Source organism: Thamnophis sirtalis, unplaced genomic scaffold (assembly GCF_051295495.1).
Source record: "Thamnophis sirtalis isolate CommonGarterSnake01/CBP01778 unplaced genomic scaffold, rThaSir2_p1.2 scaffold_6, whole genome shotgun sequence".
NCBI classification, from domain to species: Eukaryota; Metazoa; Chordata; class Lepidosauria; order Squamata; family Natricidae; genus Thamnophis; species Thamnophis sirtalis.
The window spans coordinates 51,643,071-51,668,407 of record NW_028261386.1 but is presented as its reverse complement, the minus strand read 5'-3'; the positions used below and the strand labels follow the sequence as shown (position 1 = coordinate 51,668,407).

The 25,337-nt window shown below is 38.2% G+C and overlaps 1 protein-coding gene across 2 annotated transcripts in view; it reads right to left on the bottom strand.

Moving 5' to 3' along the window:
* Positions 1–21,046, bottom strand: part of COQ8A (coenzyme Q8A) — a 56,029-nt gene extending 34,983 nt beyond the window's left edge. Inside the window, exons 1-4 of one of the 2 annotated variants that reach the window (XM_087717874.1) lie at positions 20,908–21,046; positions 3,406–3,600; positions 2,129–2,539; positions 172–238 (exon numbers count right to left, since the gene is read on the bottom strand). In XM_087717874.1, coding sequence (XP_087574000.1) covers positions 172–238; positions 2,129–2,539; positions 3,406–3,582 — 655 coding nt within the window. In that variant the 5' untranslated portion in view covers positions 3,583–3,600; positions 20,908–21,046. Of the gene's footprint in view, positions 1–171; positions 239–2,128; positions 2,540–3,405; positions 3,601–20,801; positions 20,820–20,907 lie in introns of those variants that run through there. The other variant, XM_087717875.1, reaches the window with a different exon arrangement.
* Positions 21,047–25,337: the final 4,291 nt, after the last annotated feature.

Here is a 25,337-nt window from a genome sequence, read left to right as displayed (position 1 = left end):
GAGAGAGAGATGTACAATACTTAATTAAATATATAGTATCACTTTTATATGATAAGACAGCTGTGCAAAAATAAATAAAATACTGTAAAATAAATGTAATACACAGGCTTTTAGTTTTTTCAGAATTTTGCATCTTCAGATCATTTTTTTTTCCTAAGTTTAGAGACTCACCTCCAAAATTAGCAAGCCTTCCAATTCGAGTAACAGGCACTTTTCGTTCTCGGGCACGTTCACTGAGCTGCAAAAAAAGCATAAACAGATACTTGATCTGTTAATAAAGGATAAAAAAAAATTCACAAATAGATGGTCTAAAATAGAGTTTTCCCACCAAGTGCTAGGAACTTCTGCCACACAAATAATATTATTTCAAAATTATTTAAAGAAACACACAGCTACTCTCATCTACCCGATTTTTACATCTGTTCACCAATTCATGGGACTGTTAAACTCAGCCATTTATACAAGTATTGTTTCCCTACCCTAGAGTACTTGCATATTTTGTTCTGCAAAAAACAAAATGAACAAGGGATTATGGTTATTTGTCTTCACTTAATCAGAATAAGTACTGCTGTCAACTTCAAATCCCATTTTAATGTGTATCCAATTTTAGGCAGAACTTCATGGCTGTAATTTGGCCTGCTGTACTGTTAGGTCAGTACTTGTGTTTTTTTTTTTATTTATTTATGTGAGATAAAAAAATTGCATTTTCCCCAAGTCTTCAAGAAACATCAGATGGGCATTAATACGACCAGAAGCTCTGAGAAGACAGGAGAGTTAACACTTAAAAGATTTTTTTTATCTAAAACTGTTCTTCATACTTTTTTAAAACTTTTTTTCCAATATTCAAATTCAGGAGAATAGTATTTTTCTTTTAAAGGAATGTATATTTGGGGTCATTTCCTAAATCATTATAATTATTCAATTCTTTGTAGTGATATATGTTCTATTCAACTATGTCCTTTTAAGCTGCATTCCTTAACTTAATGTGATCCTTCTTTGGACTATTGGACTTCAATTCCCATAATTGCAACCCAACATGGCCAATAGAATTATAGAATTATTATATATATAGAATTACTATATATATAGAATTATTATATATATAGAATTATAGAAGCACAATATATTTTGGGGTACAGAATAAACAGAATTGTCTCATCTAAAAAAAAAATCCAAAGCAAAAAGAAAAATAAGCAAACTTTGCTGCACCTGCTTTGACTTTTAATTTCATGGACAGAAGAAAAACTATTAATGAATCTTAGCTTCTTAACCATTCCAACAATTTAGCAAAATATCAAATGTCCAGCAAAGGAAAGATGAACACCTGTTAAATGTTAAAAAGAAGAAGTCTATTTCTAGGGAATATCATGACCTTTCTAAACAAATGTCTGGTTGTTAGGAAAGGTGAACTAATTTTGAGAGGACACCCACATACATCTAGCTTAGAAAAGCAAAACTAAACAAAATACTAAATTATTTTAAGCTCTCCCTATTCTGAGGTTTGATTGCCAAAACTTCAAAGATAGCATACCACAAAACCATCAATGAAAAAATATGTTTAAAAAATCCCAATTCAAGATACAGTAATCAGCTGTTGAGCCAGGCTTTTTAATTTTTTAAAAAAACATTGTTAACAAAAAGCTTAGAAATGTGCATGATTCATAAGTAAAAGAGCTAGGAAGAGAACAAATCTGTGCACATTTATCTGAACATAAAATCTCTCTGCCAGTCCATTCCAGGAAAATGCAATCAGAAAGAAAACAAATTCATATAAATAAGCATCAGGCAGATTCACACATTACATTATTTCCCTAAAAAGGGCAGGATACACTAGAGTTTCAAGATATAAGCCAGCTAGGAACTTCATGAAATTAACTAATAGGTTAATAGGACCCTTACCTTAAATAAATAGCAAGATCATCTACTTATACTACATGAATATAATAAAGGGGTTAGCTTTTCTCAGTATATTTCACACTGTATGTACTGGTCTATAAGATAGGCGAAAAGTTTGGTTATAGCAATAACCCAGACACCAAGTGACTAGGAGCTAAATATAAAGAATATAACTGGTTGCACATAAAGGTTGCTGTACCAGCTTTTCCACTCCACGAAAAAGCATACTTACCATCTGTTTGTGAGGCTTTTGCTGTGGACCTGCTTTAGCTTGCCTGGCTTTGTCAATGTCTTCAGCTGTTAATCCACCAACAGGGGAATGGTCTTGGTGAAAAGGCCTGATTTGGCCAAAGACAAGAGCGAAAGGATTCCCAGGGTTCCTAAAGCCTTCAAATAGCTTTGTATTTATTTTGCCAGAAATGGGATTTTGACTTGCAGTAGCATCTCCACTCCCACCACTTTGAACAGGTCCTTTGATATCATAAGAATAAGATGGGCCCTCTGTACCACTGTGCTTGTGAGGCTGGTCTTGAGCAGAAGAGAAGTCCTTTGTAATGCCTCCCAGCTCCGATTCTGAAAAGTTATATTCTTTTCCAAAGTCTTCACCAATATCTTTCAAGTTTTCCTGTTGTTTGCCCAGTTCCTGCAAACAAAGTATTGAAATGAATTCTCCAGTAAAACATGGTTAGCTATCAAAAGAAAACAATGAACATGATACAATGAATATAAATGTGGGCAAATCTGGGAGACAGTGGAGTACACGGTGGCCTGGTGTGCTATGATCCATGGGGTCACAATAAGTTGGACACAACTTAGTATCTGAACAACAACAAAATCATAAGTCCTCACAACAATTGAAAACACAAAAATAATATGAAAACAAATATACTGAGTTATCAGTGCTTTTTCAAAGAGGCAAAGTAGTCCTCAGATAACTACTTCTGTCTCTGACATTTATGCTGCCTTCAGACTTACTGCCTACAGAAATGGTCTCAGCCCAAGTGAACTCTGCCAACAGCATGCTAGAACTTTCTTGTAAGTGTGCCCAAAGTCACTTCCCTTGATGCCCTCAAGGTTTTCTGCCCCATCTGACTTTTTCTTTTGTTTTATCACTGGTTATATAGCCACTACATTCATTCAGTTAATGGGCAAATTTCATCCTCTCCCCCAAACCTCAATCATAACACCAAGAATATATCCTTAGATTTTAGAGTAAAATTTTTCATCAAGTGAAATATTTAACTGAACATTATCATCTCTTTGTTGAAAATTTGTCAGTGCAAGATTATAATAATTCCCGGATTAGTGCAATGTAGCTATATTATTTTCAAATACATTTTTTTTTAAATTCAGTATATATATATAAAACAACAAGTAGTACTAAATAAAAAATTATTATGCTTTTTCATGCAAGACATTTGGGGGGCGGGGGAGAGAGAATAGCAAGTATTTATCAATTAAAGGGGAAAGAGACAAGCGAAATCAAAGAACACATAACAATATTTTTACCTGCATTTTCCCCATAGCAGCACTGAACTGTTCCTCTGCAACTGCCTGAAAGCTTCGGGCTATGGTTAATGCATCTCCACCAAGGATTACTTGTCGTAGCTGTCCTGCCTGTGTCTCTAGGACTGCCTTACTGAGCTTTGTCAGCCCTCGCACCATCATGATGGCATCACCTGCCATGACTGATCACCTCCAGCACTGGAAGACATAAGATAACTGTCAGGTAAAACCCAAATTATGAGAGTCCATGAAAACACACACACACACAAACACACACACAAACACACACACACTCTATTGATTGCTTATTGCAGCATGATTGTAATGGAACGTGGGAATGGCCTTGAGAATAGCAGTGAAAAGATGCTGCCTAGGAAACAATCAGACAAGAGAGGACCCATCCTAATGGATCAAGCAGTTAAAAGTGGGGGTGAGAAGTTTTGTACTTTCAAACTTGCAAGATTTTGTTAATGTAGCTTTACAATAAAATAGATTTAATTCACCTAGCGTTGTTCCTATCTTATTTACCCTAGAGGGCTGATAGTTATCTACTTAACACTTTTACAGAGCTAACCAAAAAGTTTCCTTCTAAGCAAGGGGAAACCCACAGCACATTTTCAGCTCCTGAGCTGCTTTTTGGTTTTTAGAGCTTCTCAAGCTGTTATTGTTGAAATACAGCAGAAATTATCACTATAGAAAGGCATAATTTTGATATTTATTGATTTTTAAAATGCCATTCTCAAACTACAAAAAATAAACCCCAAAAGGACAAGGCTCTAATTTCACCTCCTTCTATAACATAGTCCCATTAGTATTTTTTTCTGCCTCAATCACTGCCATACCTTCAGCACACTTTTTCTTGACTTCAGCGACATGCCATTAAAAGGTTAATATAAATTTCATCCACGTCAAAGTCATCTAACCATACTTGAGCATCAAATTAATTTTGAGGAACCTTTCCTTTTGACTACAACTAACATATAAAAACACAATAAAACCCCTAACTATAAACTGCCCAGAGTCACATAGGTGAGATGGGCAGTGTGAAGTTTAATAAATAAATAATTTTGCCAAAACAATGCTAATTCGCTATTTCTGTCTTAATATTTTATTTAAATATCACATTATTTCATTCAACATCTTGGCCAACAGTGGAAGAAACATGTAATAAATTTCTTCTTCTGAATGACTTCTGTTTTCAAAGCAGCAAATCCATATGCCATGCACTGAAAAGGAGAGCTTTCCTCAAAAGGAAAGTCAAGGACATTAAGGTCAAGTTTAGCAACCCAAAGCTAGTTAAACACAGCAACTGTGGCAAAAAGGTTGTATAATAGGCATGACTCTCTTAACAATCACTTTGTTTAGCAACAGAAATACAGGTCACAAATATAAGATAAGGTAACGTTATTGTTATTTTTTATTTTTTACAGTACACCGGCCCACATTAAAAATGAAATTCTGTTGCCTGCTCTCAAGAGAAAGTGTAGTTACCAAATATATAAACAACACACATACACATGCTATATACATACATATATACTAGCAATGTATGTATGTATGTATGTATGTATGTATGTATGTATGTATGTATGTAGTTTTGTATACACACACACACACAAATCACTGTCCATTTTGAATACGTAGTGGAAAGAGGAAACTTGAAAGTTCACAAGGTTGATGCTTATATGGAAAAAAAACCTGTGACTGAATCTAGATGTTCTGCTTTGGATATCACGAAGTCTCCTCCCAGAAGGTAACAAGGAAAACAGATCACGAAGAGGATGTGTAGGGTTCCAGACAATCCTGCAAACTCTGCTTAAGCATCACTTGAGTGTTATGTCCTGGACAAAAGGAAGTGAACTGCAATGATCTTTTCTGCCATCCTCACTATTCTCTGCATTGCCTGAAACAGTAATGCTTCCAAACCAGACAGTAAAGTAATATGACAGGATGCTCTCGATTGTCCTTCTATAAAAAGTGGTAAGAACAGGGGAAGAAAGAGGAACTTTTTTCATGTGACACAGAAAATGTAGGCGCTGCTAAGCCTGCTTCACCAGTGTCTCACTGGGCTCACTGAGTGACCAAGCTAGCCTACTCATTAGCTGCACACCCAGAAACTTGATGCTGCTAGCCACTTCCACAGGTGGTTATTACTATGTAGAGATCTGTGGCTGTGCCTACCTTTTCTGAAATTGACAATAATCGCTTTAGTTTTCCCTATGTTTAAAATGAAGCTGTTTTAGTTACACCAATCCACTAAACCTTCTACCTCCTTGTGGTAAGCATCCTCGTTGTCGTCTTGAATAAGGCCCACTGCTATTGTATCGTCCGCATACTTCACAATATAATTGGTGGTAAACCTAGCCCAATAGTCACGGGTCAACAGGGTGAACAACAACAGATTAAGGACTTAGTCTAATCTTAGGACTAGACATAGTCTTAGGACTATCATCATAAATCAAGGACTACCTGTAGAAGAATGGCTATTGAAACCAAAGTTATATAGTACTTGTTTTGTATGTTTTATCTCAGCTGCTGACTATTTATTTATAACTGTTTTCCTTCAGTTTGTTGGAGAAGATTATTGTTAGCCACCCAGAATCCCTTGTTTGAGATGGGCAGCCTCAAAATTGAATTGAATTGAATACTCTTTTGGGCCAAGTGTGATTAGACACACAAGGAATTTGTCTCAAAAGTACAAAAGCAATCAATTACAGTATTTTTTGGAGTATAAAATGCACCAAAATTTTAAAGAGGCAAATTTTAAAAAAAAGTTTTTGCACTCTGAAGACCTTCCAAAAATGGCCCCCTTTTCACAAAAACAGGCCCATTTTTGTCAAAAAGAAAAAAAGAAAAAAAGAGGGCATGCATAGCCTTTAGGCGGCGTATAGAGTGCTCCTGAGGGTTGGGGGGATTCGCAAAATTGAGTAAAATACGACCCGTTTTTTGCTCATTTCTGCCCTCCCCAGTCCCCAGGAGCACTCTGGAAAGCCTCCTAAAGGCTTTGCATGGCCATTTTGGTGAAGGGGCGGGGTTTCAGGAGGCAAAAAATGCTATATTCTGTGCATAAAATGCACCCAGTTTTTCAGCCTCTTTTCTGAGGGAAAAGGTGAGTCTTATACTCCGCAAAAATATGGTAAATAAATAAATGCTATGCCCAACAGAATCCTCTGCTGCCAATCTTGGATGCCAGTTTGGTGTAGTAGTTACCAGGGGACTGCGAGATCTAGTTCTGCTTTAGGCACAAAATCAGCTGGGTGATCTTTTGAAAACCTTGCCAACAAAACTGCAGGAACTTGTTCAGGCAACCTGTGAGAATCGGCCATGATGAAGAATGAAGAAAAGAACATTGCCTGATGTGAAACAAAATGGTGAGACAGCAAATAGTGAAATGGAATGTCCTGGAAGAGGCCTGATTTAATCTTCTATGCTGCAATATATATTACAGGTCCCATTTGTTAGAACTTACCTTTTCTTTAAAGTAATGCATATATTTCTGCTTTATCTTCCTAACCTACCTTTTGAGGTACATTAAATTGGGAGATAGCAATTGATTCAATTAATTGAGTATATATTTAAATCTGAGTCTCATAGACTTACTAAACATTTTATACCAAGTCATTATTTATTCTAATCATAATTGATAAGATGCCTGTAAGTTCTCAAGATACATCAAAAGCAAACAAACCATAGAATGTGTGATTCTTTCAAGCTGTAATAAACAGATTATCTGGTCCAAATTCACATTATTAAAAGCTTGACTTGCGCTAACTTTTCTTTAATTCTAGAATTAAATGTTCTGATTTAACTGTCTCATAATGACAATATTTTGCAGTTAAGTCGATTTAAAACATGCCTGTGTTCATTGGCCTTTTCATTCGAAGCCAGTTTGAGCCATAAATAGTTTAGAAGCTTCAGTGGAAAACTGCTAATAACAAGTATCATCCAGTTAATTTGCTTTTTCATGTAAAACTAGCAAAAGGGAACTGATCTTATTTCTTCATGCAATATGTTTAGTTTTTTAAAAACTTTGTGGATGTTGAGCAATATAAATGTGCCAGTAGTTTCCTTTATAGCTTATCCGTTAACTTTATTTTGGAAAAATGTTGTAAAGAGGCTGTTCCACCATGACTGACTCTTTCCTTTTGCTGCTTGGCTCCTTAACTTGTTTTCTCTTTCCTGACTTTGTTATGCTGAACAGAGCATTCTGGCACAAGGTCTTGGATAAAGGAGTTTTAGAGTTTGTTAGATCATTCATCAACCTTCTCTAGTGTTTTATGTTCTGAGCATTGGCGCTCCCTCGTTTCAAGCAGAAAGAGCATTCCTAGCTCTGCTTCATGGCTAATTATTTAAAATATCTTTATCCAGATCTTATAACTAAAACAAAAAGCAGAGTAGCTTACGAATATCACTACTCAGATGGTCCCTTTCAGTAGATTTACAATTTCAAAGATATAAAACACAACAAGGATATGGGAAAAGAGGAAAGGTCAACAGTATAACCACGGAGTTTAAAGTTACAGTTCTGTGATCAGCTTGAACGCAAACAATTCAAGTAGTATGTTGAAATGTTGCTAGATGATATGAGTATTGGCTATGGGAAGGTCTGCATGAATAATATATACTTTATCATTGCGTAGAGGCATGTTTCCAATATTCTTGGTATGCAGAGCTGTGTAATCTGCTATATATGTGTGTTATTCAACTGAAGGTATCCTTTTTTCCTCCTTTAACATTTGAATATCAGAATGTGGAGAATGGATTAGCACAATTCAAATATAATCTGCAAATCCAAACTACCTTTTAGGGGATAGTTAACTTACATCATACCTGTCATAATTGCAAAGATCTTTGTAAGACATCATGATCAATTGAGCCAATTGAGTAGGTTTGAGAATTGTTCAGCCAAACGGTTTTCGATCCTTCTTGGTTTCTGATCAAGCTCAACCCATCAGATGATAGCAAGGGGGAGCATCCTGATTTAGAAAAACCATACACTGGCTTTATGGCACTGAATAACTCTGGTAGTATGCTTGCCAGCAAGGTTTTTCATTAAACACACCTTGGAAACACACGTTGGACTTGGCCGGGTCTTGTAGGCTAATGTTGAATGGCTTTCTGACAGTCATTGATTGCCTATGATACAAAATGGTTCTGTGTAGGTTGAAGAACAATTTGGATCTGTCCAGAAGTCTGCATCTTGTAATCAAGGAATGATGGTGACAGCTAACTTTTTTTAAAGTATTCATTTTTTTCTATAATCTTCCAGATTTTTCTCTTCTTATGAAAGTTTGTCATTTTGTGTACATGTGATTCTCAGTATCAGAAGAACAAGTGGTAGTATTGAAAAATAAAAGAACTCTACTAAACTAAAATATTAAAGGGAGGTATAACCAACACACTGAGATTTGTTTAGATATTTTGAAGCAAGACATTTTAACAATTTTACTTAAACAAATACAGTAAAATGAACTGGCAATCTTATATCTTCTGAGAAAACTAGCAATGAGTGTTAAATGACCGTCAACAGAACATTTTTTAAAATTTATAATGGTCACAAGATCTTACTATTAATATATATATGTAGTGTGTTTGTGTACGCATGAGAATTCAAATTTGTTTTAAAGAAAAGCTAAACTTTCAGGCTGCAGGGAAAAATTGTACGAGAGCTTTAACTTCAAAGCAGCAACAAAATATTTGAATTTTTATAACACCATCTCTTTGCCTGCTACTGTAAGGGATCAAGTCTACAAATGCTATATATTAGAATTTTACTCCTTAAAGCAGGGTTATCAAACTAGCAGCTCACAGCCGGATGCGTCACACACAGGCCACGCCCACCCCGGCTCCACAAAGGCAAAAAATGTCACGATACATCACATGACACAATCGAGTTTGACACTATGCCTTAAAAGAAATATATACACTAAAACAGCTGGTAGTTTTAAAAATATCCCCTTGGCTCACAAAGTTGTTTTGGCAATTCAATCTTTACGTGGGTAGGAATAGGAAATAACTAATATTGTTGAATCTGACCAACTGATCATATTTATACTAGTGGGAAGATGGTGCCTCTTCCCACCCAATTTGAACTCAATAGCAGGTTTTCTTTTCAAGGATAGGGCTGACCTTTTCCCCTCCCACACTTATGTGGGCAATGTACATTTCACATCTTAAAGCAATTCTAAAAATGCTTCCCTTATCTCAGTTTAAGTGAATGGGTATTACAAGGGGCAGATTTGAACTGGCACCAAGTTTTGAACAAAGCATTTATTTTGGGTTTTGAAAATATTAATATCCAGAGACGCAGCAATTTTATTCTCCTAGCGCTATCTTCTATTTCAACACTGATTGAATCAATGTGGGCTAGATCAAGCAATACAGCAGGAAAGGCTTTGACTCATAGGAACCACTGAGCAGGCAAGTTTGTTGCAACCTTTTACGTTTACCCTATTGAAAGCCAAGTTGATTATCTGCTTTTTCATCCTTGAAGCTTCAAAACCAAAGTTCCACTGAACAAGAGAGCTTTTATGAAATCACTGTTTCATCCTTAATTTACTTTCGTATGTGTTTAATACAAATAATTTACTTAAAACCAAAACAAGGGAAGAGTTTCTGAACAAAGAGATATGTTTGCTCATTATTTCCCCAATAATCAGATCTTTAGAGGGAGCAAATATCAAAGATAGACTAAGAAATGTAAGAAAACCTAGGGGAAAATACTATATGTATCCAAAGGCTGGCTGAGAATGGAATGAATGAAAAATAGAAAATCATGCATGAAAGCAATAAAGATAACAGAATGAAGACCCAGTAAAGAAGCAAGACATAGCAGAAAGAGACAGAGGAAGAAGGAATAATTAACAGATTGGGAATCATAAGGATGACATGCTCTTCAACATATTTTTTTAAAAGGTTGAATATACAAGTCTCTAAGGGAGGGAAAGTAGCATTGGCTTACCTGAGCGGTCTTCTCTGTGAACTGCGGGAGAGTCCAAGCATGGGGTAATTCTGTCTGACTGCCCTGGACTGAATTGAAGATCTTTAGCCACACCTCCTATGCTGGCACTTCAGATTTTTCAATGAAGGCGTGGACCTGTAGTCAGTTCAACAGTGGTTCCAGTGAGTCTGTAACAAGATCAAGTCAACAGTAATTTGTAGAGGTCATAAAACAACAGCGTAAGTCATAAGCTCTGATCAGCTGAGAGTGAATGGGCTGTGATGTGACGTGGCACCTGTGTAGACTGGAGTTGGTAGGCAAGGACAATGCAGGCGCGCAACCATCGGCCGATGGTGGCAGAGTGACCTTGCGCCCCATAGTGGCAGGTTGAAATGATATGAAGAGGGATTCAGACCGCTGAAATGACGCCATGCGCTTGATGTATTTGCAGAGTGTCCTGCGCACATCTAGCTTGTGCCATCTGCGCTCCCTAGGATGTCTTGGATGCGAGCAAAAGTCGGGAAGAATGACTTCCTGGCTCCAGTGGAACCAGGTGTTGACTTTAGGAATGAACGAAAGATCCAGACAGAGAACGACCCTGTCAGGATGTATGATACATAGGTCCTCCCTGACAGATATGGCTGCCAGCTCCGAGATCCTTCATGGCAGAAGTAATAGCTGTTAGAAAGACCGTTTTGAAAGTCGGGTGTTTCAAGTCACAGGATGAAGGGGCTTGAACAGGGGGGGGGGAGGAAATCAGGGCCCTCAAGACAATGTTCAACTCCCAGGATGGATGACGATGGATGACAAGAGGATGTAAACTGGTGGCCCCTTTTAGGAAACTGCGGACCCTGGGTGCAAAGGAGAAGTGGTTGTTGGAAGTCAGGGCCATAGACAGTGCTGCAACCTGATGCCAGAGCATGTTCGCCGCTAACCTTTGGTCCAACCCCTCCTGCAAAAAATCCAAAATTTGTAGAATGGTGGCAGAAGTGGAATCAATAGACTTTTGAGTCCACCTGGCGAAAGCGACCCAGGTGGCATCATAAATTTTAGTAGTCGAAGGTCGCCAAGAGGCTTCAATGGTTTGTATAGCAGATAGTCTTTCTCTAGGAGGCCCCTCTTAAGTGCCAAATGGCTAATTGCAACCACTGGGACTCCGGGTGTGATAGAGCCCCCTGGTTGAGAGAGACCTCCTCCGGAGGTATTCTCCATGGTTTGGTGATGGAGACTCACAAGACTCACAAGGTCAGCAAACCATATCCATCTGGGCCAGAATGGTGCCACTAGAAGCACCTCTGCTTTTTCCGCTAGTGTCTTGCGAATCATGCTGGGAAGGAGTGAAAGCAGTGGGAACGCATAGAGCAGACCGGGTGGCCAGTGGCAAAGTAGAGCATTGACTCCCTCTGCTCCTGGAGACCGGAACCTGGAGAAGAATCGAGGGAGATGGGAGTTCTCTGGGGTGGTGAATAGATCGACTGACGGGCAGCCGAACCTCTGCGTGATCTTGAGGAAAAGGTTCAGGTGCAGGCGCTGCTCTGAGTGGTTGATTGTGGCCCTGCTCAGCCAATCCGCCTGGACATTGCTCATCCCGGAGATGTGCTCCGCTCGGAGGGATGATAGGTGTTTTTCCGCCTACTTCCCCAGACGTTCCACCTCCGCCATCAACTTGGAGCAAGTGCCCCCTTGGCAGTTTACATGTGCCTTGGTGGCCACATTTCCGTGACCAACATTACATGGTGACCTTGGTCTGAAAATGTAGAATAGCTAGCCTTGCTGCTTTTAGCTCCAGCCAGTTTATGCTGTGCTTCAGATCGCTGGCGGACTACCTGCCTTGTGCGACCTGATTGTCGAGATGGGCTCCCCACCCAAATACACTGGCGTCCGTTGTGGTGATGAGGCAATCTGGCTTGCGGAAGAGACTGCCCTTGGTCAACACTGGAGAAAGCCACCACTGCAGGGACTGTTGGACATTGAGTGGAACTGGAAATCGGAGTGGGAAAGTTCCTGTTCATGGCCCTTAGGTGGGACAGAAGACACCATTGACGCTGTCTTGAGTGCAACCTTGCCCACAGCACTATTGACAGGCAAGAAATCATTTTGCCGAGGAGCGTTGATAACTGAACAATGGGCGCTGACCACGAAGTCCGCACCTGGAGTACCAGTTTTCTAATGCTGGAGATCCGCTCCTGGGACAAGGCAACCTGGCAATTGATAGTGTCTATTATTGCGCCGAGATGCTGCAACCTGGTGGTGGGAGTGAGATGGCTCTTTTCCAGATTGACGGAGGAGCTGTGATCTTGCAGAATGCTCTTCGTCAACCGGAAGTCCCTGACTGCTTGTTGGGAGGACAACAATTGAATGAGAATGTCGCCTAGGTACGCTTGAAGTCAAACTGGGCATGACCTCAGGGACGCAATCACCGCTGCCAGAATCTCTGTAAATGTCCTGGGGGCCAATGACAGGCCGAACGGCAGTGTCCTGTGCTTGCCTGCGTAATAAAACCTCAGGAATTTGCGAAGGGCCTTTCGGATTAGGATGTGGAGGTACGCTTCCCGGAGATCTATTGATGTTACGTTGCAACCACATTGTAACACGTCCATTGGGCTTAGACTGAATTGAAAAATCTGGGGTGCCAGCACAGGAGGCGTGGCTAAAGATCTTCAATTCAGTCCAGGGCAGTCAGACAGAATTAACCCATGCTTGGACTCCCCAAGCAGTGCACAGGAGAATCACTGAACATAAATTATAGAAGGAATTCCTACTATTTTATAAAATAAAAGCACTGCCAGGCAACATGGCTTGGCATGCCACTTTGGGCACACGTGCCATAGGTTCGCCATCACTGACATATAGGAATCTAGATTCAAAGCCCCTTTATCTAGCACTTCCCGTTACATCTAAAACATTGGAAATTTACATGGGAGATCTCCAGATAATTAGGTCTGCAACTTCAGAATAACTAGATGAAGATTGTACCCCCAATCCATTAGGGGATGGCAACTTGAGATGGACTGATCTAAATTACTAATTATCAATCACCTAAGGTTCAATAAGGACTTGGCTTTTATTGTGTTTATCTATTTTCCATGTTATCTAATTGTTTTTGTAACTTTGGAATTAGCAATAAATACCTAGGTTTACAGTTTGCATAGATCATAATCTGTCAATTCCTGGAGAAAAAAATCATTTCTGCAGACTATAGGTACCATATTTTTCAGAGTATAAGACATACTTTTCCCCTCCTAAAAGAGGGTGAAAATTTGGATGCATCTTATACATCGAATGTAGCCCCGCCGAACCATCCTTTGGCTTCTGCCTCCCAGCAATTTACCTCCTTGCAGCAAACGGGGAAAATGGGGTTTGTGGAAGTGGCAATAGGCTATGGCAATTCTTGCAGCCAGAAATATCTGATCATCTCCTTGCTATTTGCTGCAAGCAGGCAAATTTCTGGGAGGCAGAAGCAGATGGTATATGAATTTATCTCAAAATTTTCCTCCAAGATGCAACTAAAATATATATTAAGACAAGCCTAATTTATTCATCTAAGAAATTATTGGAGACTAACAACAAATTACTTTCCAAACCACAAATGCTTAATAGTTTTAATATATTTTGTTCCACAAATCTGCAAATAATTTATATAAGATTTCAGTTCTCCCTCAATGTCAAATAAAGCTCAATTATTTGCAGAAAATGTGTACACTATAACACTATAACACTCATTACAGAGCATTTTATTTTTTAGACTAGAAACACAAGTGTTTTATAAAAATAGGCAACATACATTTTTCTACTCTCACTATAGTATGGTTAGGGTTGTGGCCATTGTGCTAAAGCCCTGGGAGAATATTTAACACAGCCAAACTATGTGTTAAAACCCCACAGTTGTTTCATATTGTGGGTGGGTGCTTTATGTTTTTTTTTAAGTTCTCACAGAAATGTCATAACTGAAAACATTACAATATATTCTAAAACCAGTATATAACAATATTTGCTCATGTACACTGGTATCTCTAGACAAATAATAAAATGTATAACTCTGAGACTATCACCAAATATTTAATCATCAAAACAAACCCTGTCAAATCCAGTTATTAGCAACCAAAATCCCATACATCTGATAAAATGAGCTGCTGTTTATGAAAGCTTATGCCTTTTATTAAAAGTAAGTCTGGAAAAAAAAACCTGCAAAACTCCTATGTTTGGCTACCATAGACGAAAAGAATTTTCTGCCTGCAGAAAGTGGTTCTATGAAATTCTTAGTCTAATCCAACAATACTTTATGTTCAGCTATCCCAAAGTTTTTGGCTGCTAATAACTGTACATGTACAAAGGGTTGTAAAATCAGATGTACTTTACATTCTGCTTCATTCTTAAAAATTGTTTGCTCCCTTATATAATTAACAAGTATTCTGCAAAGTTTCAAGGTCATTCTGCAAAACTTTAAGCAAATTACTTTGTGTGAGTCACTTCATTTACCAAGTCATGACTACTAGCCTTCAATCCTTTGAAAGACAGATGGAAATCACAAGTGCACCTGCCATAGTGCAATGGGTATATCTTTATGCCATGAAAATGATTCAATACTATGTCAGCTGTTTTCATGTGCTTCCTCTGTCCACTTTTCTGACCTTAATGACTGAAGAAGGTATATGTGGGCAGTTGCCAAAGCACTGATCTATTTTCTGGTTAAAGTAATGCAACAGCATTGTGGCAGCTGCTTTTATCACTGGGACAAGGACTTACTGGCATCTCTTTAAAAAGTAACATTCTATTTTTGTTAGGAGACGAAGAACAGTGCTATTGGGGCTATATGTATTTCTCTTTTGTGCTATGAAAAAAAAAGGATAAATGCTCAGTTAAAATGACATTTATACACCATCATTCTACCACAGGAATGAGGAAAGTGGGGATAGTATCATATTTAGGCCTCTTTTCATTACTTAAGTATTTGTTACTCTGAAATGTACTGTATATTGCAGAAGATGGTTTGGTGGGTGTTTTGTTGAAGCTTGGTTACAGATAAAGCAATTCCATATTCAACAATATATTTTATATTTTGCGACTGGCTCCTCAAACATGGGTTATTTTAATGCATACATATCGGGGAAAATATATCTGCGTCTACACAAACAATAAACAAGCCCTCGGAGAAATTTGTTAGGTTTGTCTAATGGCAATACTGTGATGACATAAAACAGTATATACCTAAACTCATCAACAGACGTCATCTAGATGTTATGCAGATGTTAGTTCCTACTAAACACTTAGAAAGAAAAGGTTTTACTTTCTGCTTGTATTCCAGGTTGAATACATAAATCCACATTTGCAGGAAAAAAGCAAAACAGAAGTCAGAGAACAAGACAAACCGAACTTGAGTATTTCCTGAACTAATTCAGCATCCTATTTAATCTGATTTAAACACAATTAACTGGCAGAAGGTACAGAACTTATTACTATTCTTCCTAAACAGCTAAGCAGATACATAATCAACTTTAGGGATTGCCAGCATCTTTTGACAATCTAATAGAAAAATACATTAATATATTTTATTCTTCAAGAATGTATGTTAAGTTACCATTTATGCCATAAAGCAAAATGCTACATCTACTTTTCTCCTTTTGCAACTTTTGTCAAAGCTATTAATTCAATCCCTGAGCATATTTTGCAACTGTCCTAATTTAGGCAGCCTGCACCAAATATTACACATACCTATCTGAGTTAACTTGGAAGATAGACTGTAACCACAGCTGCAGGGAACCAGTAACAGAAAAGGTGCTTCATGTTCAGTGGCAAGATACATCACAATGTTTTGTTTTCTCTTCCAGGCTGTAAATGTCTGCATGCAAATGCTAGTGGAAATAATTCAGAACTTTGGGCACAAACATTCTTAATATGCCTGTGACATTCAATTTTACCATTCATTTACTTTTCCCATGGAGACTGTGAAATTTTTGAGCTCAGGGAGACATGAGGGAAGGGACTGGAACAAGCCATAAAATAATCCAGATGAGACAAGGCAAAACAGGTAAAGAAACTGCTTCTCTGGCTGGAGAATTACATCTAGATAAGGATGTCTTTCTCCTCCAAAAAAATCAAATTCAGTTTGTAAATTCACCTAAAATTTATAAATGGAGAAAAATGCCAAATGCTAGGAATGCCCAGACTAGACACTGAAATAGATAGAATGATGAGCTTTGGGGCTGTCAATTAGTCTTAAAGCTATATTTAAAAATATAAATTAGAATTTTTATATCTTTGCTACAAAAAAAATTGGATTATTAATCGTTTCAACTGTACTTTTTAAATAGTTTTAGTACTATGAATTTCACTTAAAATGTTCATTTTAACAATTTCAACTGATGTTTTATACAAAGGAGATAGCTGCTCTAGTGATTACAGATAATTCAGGAAAGCAAAATTAACAGGAGATAAGTGGCTATCTTTATCATCAGCTCCCAAATAATTTCTCTGCATTTCAGTGCAGAAGCAAGGGACTCTCCTAGAGTTAAGACAGATACATAATTTAACCAGCTACAAGTTTAACCAAAATAAATTGCACTTTTAACTTTCGTTATAACCACTCTATCAAACATATTGTTGTGTCACAGGAAAACTGATAGGTAATTGAAAATGGAGGTATGTTGTACAGAATCTGGACTGGAATGCTCTTAATTCCAATTTCATATGAATCAGTCGCATGAAATTGTCTCCTGTGATTTAATTATCAAGGTTCCTCTACTCATTTATATGTTCAAGTGCCAAACTGGGATGTTCATTTTTTTCTGTTAGAACTGCATGAAGAAGCAGGCAAGTTAAATTGGATTCTTAGAGCCTACTAAAAAAATATTCTCTCAACTGCACCTAAACATCCTTTTTTTTCCTCTTTATGTGAGGTTCTTCTCAACTACTTAGTATTTGATGGAAAGCTTTCCCATAAATATATCTTCCCAAATATGAGGAAATGCCAAGGGGGCTCTTCACTCCCTCTACTGGAAGCTGTACATTATGTGAGACGTGACAGAATGCCTTCTCGGCTATAGCACACAGATTACAGAATGTTCTTAGATTACAGGCAAGGGTGACATTAACTTTGGTTGTTTCAGGACGACAGGTTGCTGGATGTCAGTATAAGTAGTCTGGTCTGTATTTTTGGTTTACCTAAATCATGTATATTATTCTTTTTTTATGAATTCCCTTGGATTCACTGATATTGGGAAGGCTATGAAGATTTAAATAAATGACAATATCTTCAAAGTTTTGCAAATAAAGTTAATAAGAATAGGGATTATCAGTATAAACATTATATTAACTACAGTTAATGACTGATTAAAAAAATAACAGGAAAGTACTTACATATTGCTATTATTAGTTATTTTTTTACAGCTAGTCAAAGCATAAACAGACTTATAGAATAAATTTATTAGTCAGCAAAACTCAGGAAAGAGAACAGGAAATTATTTTTAAAAACACTTCCATATTTTGCCATTTTTATTCTTTAAAATTCTTAATCAGGCTAAAAAATGAAGACTCCATCTCTTTTTACTGTCATGATATGAAAATATATTCCATCACTATCTGTATGTATAAAACTGTTCTTGAAAAGAAGTCCTCCCTCCCCCAAATACCAGTACTTTTGTTTTTAAGACCTTTCCAAGGTCATGTTTTTCTTAATTCATGTATAATATCAGTGTTAAGATAAAGTTTGGCAGATATGATGTATTTTAGTTTTCAAAGTCACAAGGATCATTGCTCTCAATGCTGGTGAGTCAAATGAAAATGGTCCATGTTTGTACTGATTAAGTCTTCATTACATTCATTCTTTGCTAATTTGTAAATAAATACAAATTGCAGCATTAAAGACATGTTTTTCAAGGCCATTCATTATATCTTTTTCTTGCACTGACACAAACATTTTTTATTCCCCTATACTTTTGAATTATTTTGCCCTATTAAAATAGCTCTATCAGTGTTCCATCTTCAATGGCAGCTAGCCAATAACTTGCTGGGGAAAATAACAATACAAAATGAACATTTGTCCCAACATGCAGTATTTAGATTTAAGTCTATGATGAACATAAGGGACATTATTTAGCTAATGGATAAATATCTAAGTTAGTAACAACAAAAGTTTGAATCCTTGAATTTGATTTTTTAAGATCAGCTGTTAGTGTTCGACAAGACTAACAAACCTTTTTTTAGTTTTAATGAAAGCTAAAAACTTACACAGATACTTGTAAGAGTATGTATGCCTCTTATATTTAAGATTAAGGATGCTATATATTTCTGAAAGTTGGTACCTATGTCAGGAAGGTGTCTCTTCCTAGAAAACAGTAACCAAGCTCCTTTTTCCATGTGACTTTATTTTTTTACATTAATATATTAAATAAAAAGCTAGTACACTACAAAGAAAAGTAAAATCTTCAATGTATTTACTTCCAAAAAATACTGTTAGAAAATAAAACCGATGGCATTCTAGGGCCCAGTGCTTTATTTTGTAAATTAAGGGGAAAAGCAAATATAAGCTGGGTGGATAGAACATGCCATACAAGGTTACAGGGATCCCAAAGAGCATCTTCACCAGCCTGCCCTTCTGTTGAGTGCTTTGTAACTAGTTTGTCATGCTCTTTGTGATATTCATTTTGTGAATGAAATATACCTGGGAATACTTTTAGCCTTTCTAAAAAAAATATTCATAGCATGCTCTTACAATTCTAAATCTGCCCACTGAACTAAAGCCAGAGATCTTGTTCCTGAGACTGTTAAGTGAAAGCAAATGAATAACAGGGTTAGCCACAGATAAAGATGAGGAGTAGTTGCCTTCATTCCAAATCTCAAATTGCATAAACAAACAGAAATCTTCCAGGGGACTACAAAAGGACTCTAACCAGGCAGGTCTCTAGAGGATACCATTTTGGACGTAATAAGCACTTACAGTTTTTTAGCCTGACCAACAAAGTTACTCAAGCATTTAAATCTGTGCTGCAACTTTAAATAATTTATGTTTCTTTGTGCTTCCATGCCACAAAACATTATTTTTATTCAAATATTGCCCATTGATCTTAAATGACAAAGTACAACTTATTATCTCTTTTAAAAAGTTTTTTGTTTTTAGACTAAATTCATGGCAGAAATATAAATGCTATTTCATTTTTTCAGAATTTATTTTACTTTTTTGACAGATCAATAATTTTCTGGGATGTTGCACTTTTTGAAGCTACATAGCCTCATCAGAAGAACATGACCAATAAGGTAGACAGAAAAAAGAATTATTACAATGGCACAAATAGCACATCTTACACTATTCTAGGCACATCAAGACTGATTCGACACAAAATCATTTCATGCAAAATGCCTTTAAATAATGTTCACAGGATCAAAAGAAGAAAAAGATAAAATTTGCATATCAAAAATAAAATGAGGATAGATCAACTGAAAATGGGAACTACACACACATATATGGAACACATTTTTTCCATTTACATAATTTGCCCTATATTGTGAGGCTTTAAAAAAAACTTATTTTCAAAACAGAGTTTCCCAGTGAATATTTCCCACCAATCTAATTTATTGCTACAACTGCACACTCCAGTCACTGCCTTTTTTTAAAAAAAACCTGCCAATTCTTAAAGTGTTCACTTATTAGCATAACATGCTGAAACAGGATTTCCTATCAATCCTTTTTACTTCCTATGGAAGCAAAATATACCAACGTCGAACATTTTACATTAAAATTCAGCAGAGGGAGTGAGCAAGCAAGCTTGGGGTAGTAGGCATGAATAAAATATAAAGCAGGGAGCGAAAATAAGAACTGCAATTGCCGCTCAGTCAAACACAAATACCCCCACACACACCAAGGCTTATCACGCCTCCCCCTTCTGCTGTGGCTTCCCAACGCAAAGCTAGCTCTGACTTTGCTGTCCCGTGGTAATTAACCACGAATAATCACGTTATGGACTCAAACGTGGAATAGGTGGAAAGCTTGTCAATCCGATCCTGTGATTAACGCTGCACCTTAGACAACTCTTACGGGCCAGAGTGCAGCCCTACGCACACCCAGCGCCCTCCAGACGGATTATACTAGAACTTTCCCGGCAGGGTCAAGACGGGTGGAACTTAAGAACCTAACGCATCTCAAGGGCCGCGAAAGGATCGCCCCCCCCCCCCCAGCTAAGCTTGCTTTCAAGCGATGGTCTCAGCCCGATTTTGACTTCCCGGAACCCTCCACTCCCCACTTCTCACACGGAGCGCCGCCGCCGCCGCCGCCGCAGCAGCAGCAGCAGCAGCAATTCGGGTTTTCCCCCCTCACCCGCCTCCCTAGCAAGGCATAGCTGAAGACCCTCTTTGCGAGCGCCGGCACGTTGGCACAACGACCGCGGCCAGAATCTCTCTTCCCCTCCTCCCGCGCTTGTGGGGACACCATTTTCCCCTTGGCCGAATACATGAGGCCGCTACAGACCGATGCGCTGTAGAGGCTAACGGGAGGCCGGCAGAGATTAGAGGCCTTCCCAGCTCCTCCGTATGGTGCCAGGCCGCGCCGTATGTCTCCAACGCTTTTAGCTCACCTCGGCCCGCACGGCGCCGCTCCCAACCCCGACTGCCTGTTCCCCAGACACCCGCCCCGTGGCACCACGAGGCGCGGAGCTTGTTTACCAACTCGCCCCTGCCCTCTTGGTTCGAGGCCCGGCCCCAGGCTCCGCCCCCTCCCGCTTTCATTGGCTCCTCAAAAGCCGCCTCCTTTCCGTCGCCCAGAGATTAGAGCAAGAGCGGAGTTGTCAGTCCGGGGAGAGCGTGCTCGACTCGTGCAGTTCGCCTTCCGTCCAATGAAAAGCCGAGGCGGAAAAAGTTCCTGCCAATAAGAAGGCGGCGCTGCCTTCACCCGTCCATGTTGCGCTGATAGCTTTCGCATGGTGACAGGAGGCCCCTTGGTAGAAATGGACGTAGACTAGCCTTTGGGGGCGGGGAAAGCAGCAGGCCTGGTGCATGTGCCGGAGGGCACGTTCAGGCTTCCTCACAAAGCCCGAGGGCTCCACGGTGGGTTGCGCTCAGCCCTCCCTTTGGATGATTAGGCAAAGCTGGGATTTTCTCTTTCAAAGGACGCCTTCCCAGAAGGTGGGCTGCAGAATCTGAGTTACGTGACTTCCTGCACATATACGGCAGCAACTCGGTGGGCATAAGGGGAGATGCTTATGTTGCTAGGGGAAACAGGGATGCTTAGACTCTTTCTGATGAACACGTCCTTCCTTCTTATTGATTGGATTTTTTTAAAAGGTGGTTATGCTGGAAAATAAAGTTATGGAGGGCAGTACTGTAATCTTGTAAATTCAATTCGTAATTTATATAGTGCATTTTTTTCAGATCTCTTTGTTTCTTTTGAAATTCAAACGGGATTTTTCTAAGTCACCACTAATCACTTGAAGTATATAAATTATATAAAATATTTCATTTCATTCAACAGCCTTGCTATTATATCAAAAAAAAATTTAAAAATCACATTTCCCAGCTCTAGCAGCCAGTTGTTATTGACCACATTGCATTATTGTGGCTTGTTCTCTTGACCTAGAATTCCCTGTTCTCTTGTAACATGATTATTTACCCACAGCTGAAAAAAAGCCAATATAAATTAAACTGGATATTGGTACTTGGAAAACCCCTGCCTTTGAAACTATATTTAAAACAAAAATATGTAGCTTATGTCAGTGTTTTTCAACCTTTTTTGTGCAAAGGCACACTTTTTTCATGAAAAAAATCACAAGGCACACCACCATTAGAAAATGTTAAAAAATTTTAACTCTGTGCCTATATTGACTATATATAAAGTAATTTTCCCACGGCACACCTTACACTATGTCACGGCACACTAGTGTGCCACGGCACAGTGGTTGAAAAACACTGGCTTATGTAACCCTATTGCAACATTTAAGTAAAAAATGTAAACTAATTTTTATTTATATCGTAACATCATTCCTAGGGGACTTGGGGACAAAGAGTAATTTTACTTTGCTTTAAATTTTAGCATGAACATCCTTTCCATTTTTTATCTTTTCAGGTGGCTGGGAATATTTGATGTTGCAATCCAATATCTTGGGAGGAGACAAGATTGGGGAAGATAGGAATTTGTCCCATGGACTACAGTATATAGTTAAGATGCAGTTCTATGCCCACTGATTTGACACTCCATTTTTTTCAAGATATATTTCTGATGATAAGATTGCTGTTGTTGACTGAACTCTTGTACCCGTTCACCTGACAGTTAGCCCTGTTGAACTTGGTGATTAGTCTAGGTAAAGTTATCTAGGATTGTAGTCATCCAATTTATACAGTAATAGTTCAGATTAAATTACTTGGAGCTGCAATTAAATTGTGGCAAGAAAAACTGTAGCAGAAAAAAAATTGTATCATCTTGAACACTAATGTACTTACGATATGAACTTTGGTTTAAGTCATTGTGTTTATTTATTATTAACCAAATTTATAGAGTTGCCCATCTAGTCAATGAAAACTCTAGGGAGTAAACAAAAGATAAAAACACAATATATGAACTAAAACAGTTAACAGAATGTAGTAGAGGCCCTAATAAAAAAAATATCCTAACCACATTAACCGCCTCAATTAACATCTCAGCCCTAGGGGAAAAGCCAGGTCAAGGCCTCTCAAAAAGCCTACAGATTTGGGGCTGAAACTCAGGCTGAAGTTTGTTTCATAAGGCAGACACCATAATAGAGAAGGCATACTTTCTCTGCCCCATCAGGTGATGCTGCTATATTGAGGAGACCCCGAATATGCCTACCTGTCAGATCTGGTGGGACAGACACTAAAGATAGGCAGTCCCGTGTGCCACGTAGGACTTTCAGGATGACTGCCAGTGCCTTGAATTGCATCTGGAAGCCCACTAAGAACCTATTAAGCCCAATCATGTAGCAACAATGTCATTTATATTTATTAAATTTACTTGCCATCCATTTCTTTTTGAAACGGCTAGGGATGATTTGCAGCATTACATGGGCATATTGTGGTTCACTGAATATTGAGCATGCTGCCATATTCCAAGCTAGCTTCCAAATACTCTTCAAGGGCAGAGCTATGTAGACAGCATTTATTTATTCAGTTTATACCCATCTCATATATATGGCTAATAATAAAAAATGCCATTAAGCAAAACACTAAATAACAAAGCAGCTGAGATAAAACCAGTCAGCACACTTAGCACAACTAGGGTATGTGCTCAACCGCACACCTAGGATCCCAGTCTCATCAAGAACAGACGTCAAAGACAAATTCTGATATTCGTAATCTTTTGTCTTTTCAGTAGATTGCACGCATTGTTATTAAAATAAAACACTTTTGCAACCTAACTGCAGTTAATTAGATTTTATCCTTGCGTTAAATTCTTTTTGAAGAGTTTTGAATGACAATTGGTTGTCAAGGAAACCATCTGTTCTATTGCATCAAGAGGATGCAAATAATTTAAACCTACAGTACTTTTTCCCCAACTGCCTTCTTAAATGAATATATAAATTTGTTAGTACTGTGCTTGACATGATTGAGAGGAAGGTCTTGATTGATTAATTACGTGCCATTAAGTCAATATCAACTTTTAGCAACACATAGATTTACAGTATATTGTTCATCCGTATGATTTTCTTGATAAAATACAGTGGTCTACCGTTTACTTTTCCTACACAACATGAAATTCTCCATTACTGTTATTATTAAACAGATCTCTCACCTCCAGCATCTTCCTATATCACTGCTGCAGTATAGATGTGTGCTTGCTTTAGCTAGACAGCTGGGATGACTTTCATGCCTTGGATGACCCTGCTGGGATTATATATTTGAATGACTCTGCTGGGATTATATGATCTTAGATTATACCTTGAGTATGTTGGGCCATTACCCTAATAAAGTGCCAGATAAAGAATTGGGTACATAACCAATTAGTGTATGTATGTGTGGTAATTTTAATTAAATTAAATCTTATCTCAGGCAAAATATTTCTGAAGAGAAATCCTTACTTTAGTACAAATTAAGAATTCTCATACTGCTGATTCTATAGAGGGGTTTCTTTTTTACTCTTTTGAGAAACCGTGGACCGTCCTCTGGCAGAAGACAAATAAAGATGAGAAAGGGAAACCTGGAGTTTGTAGCAAGAAAAGTATTCCAGGTAATAAATTTGCATAGAAATAACATCAGTCCCGGGAGCTATCTCTCTTTAGTGTCAGAGTCAGCCACAAGAAGGGGTTAAAGCAGAGGTGGGTTCCAGAAGAGACTATTGCCGGTTTGCTCGGGTGTGCAGCATGTGCTTTGCGCGCACTTGATGTGCGCTGTGTGTATATGCGCAGTACAACAAAAATTGCTCTGTGCATGCACAGAAGCAAAAAAAAAAAAAAGATGGTGCCACCATAGGTGCCACCGGGAGAACCAGTTCAGGAGTGTGGCAGGCCTGAGTTGCTGCCATTTGCAGTGATCCAGGCCACCAAGCTACTACTGCAGTAGGTCTCAACCTTCCTAATGCCCCAACCCTTTAATACAGTTCCTCATGTTGTGATGACCCCCAACCATGAAATTATTTTTTTTTCCATATTTTTTTGAAAATATGTGTTTTCAGATGGTCTTAGACGACCCCTGTGAAAGGATCGTTCGACCCCCCCAAAGGGGTTGTGACCCACAGGTTGAGAACCGCTGTATTACTGGTTCAGCCAAACCAGTCCGAACCATTAGAAACCCACCACTGGGTCAAAATCTCTTAATAGTAGAGGGGACAGTGCAGAAATCTTACCCTTTTGTATTTATATGCATATACAAGAAGAGTGAGATTTTGAATTTAAAAAGGAATTTTTAGGATTCTTACTAGACCACAATATGTATAACATATTTGTAGATAACAAGGTCACTCATAAAAAGTGTCATTAAAAATATTAAATTTCATTATCTTATTCTATGTGTAAATTTATATAATTTTAATTTGAAGTGGATTTCAGTATTTTCTATAGCA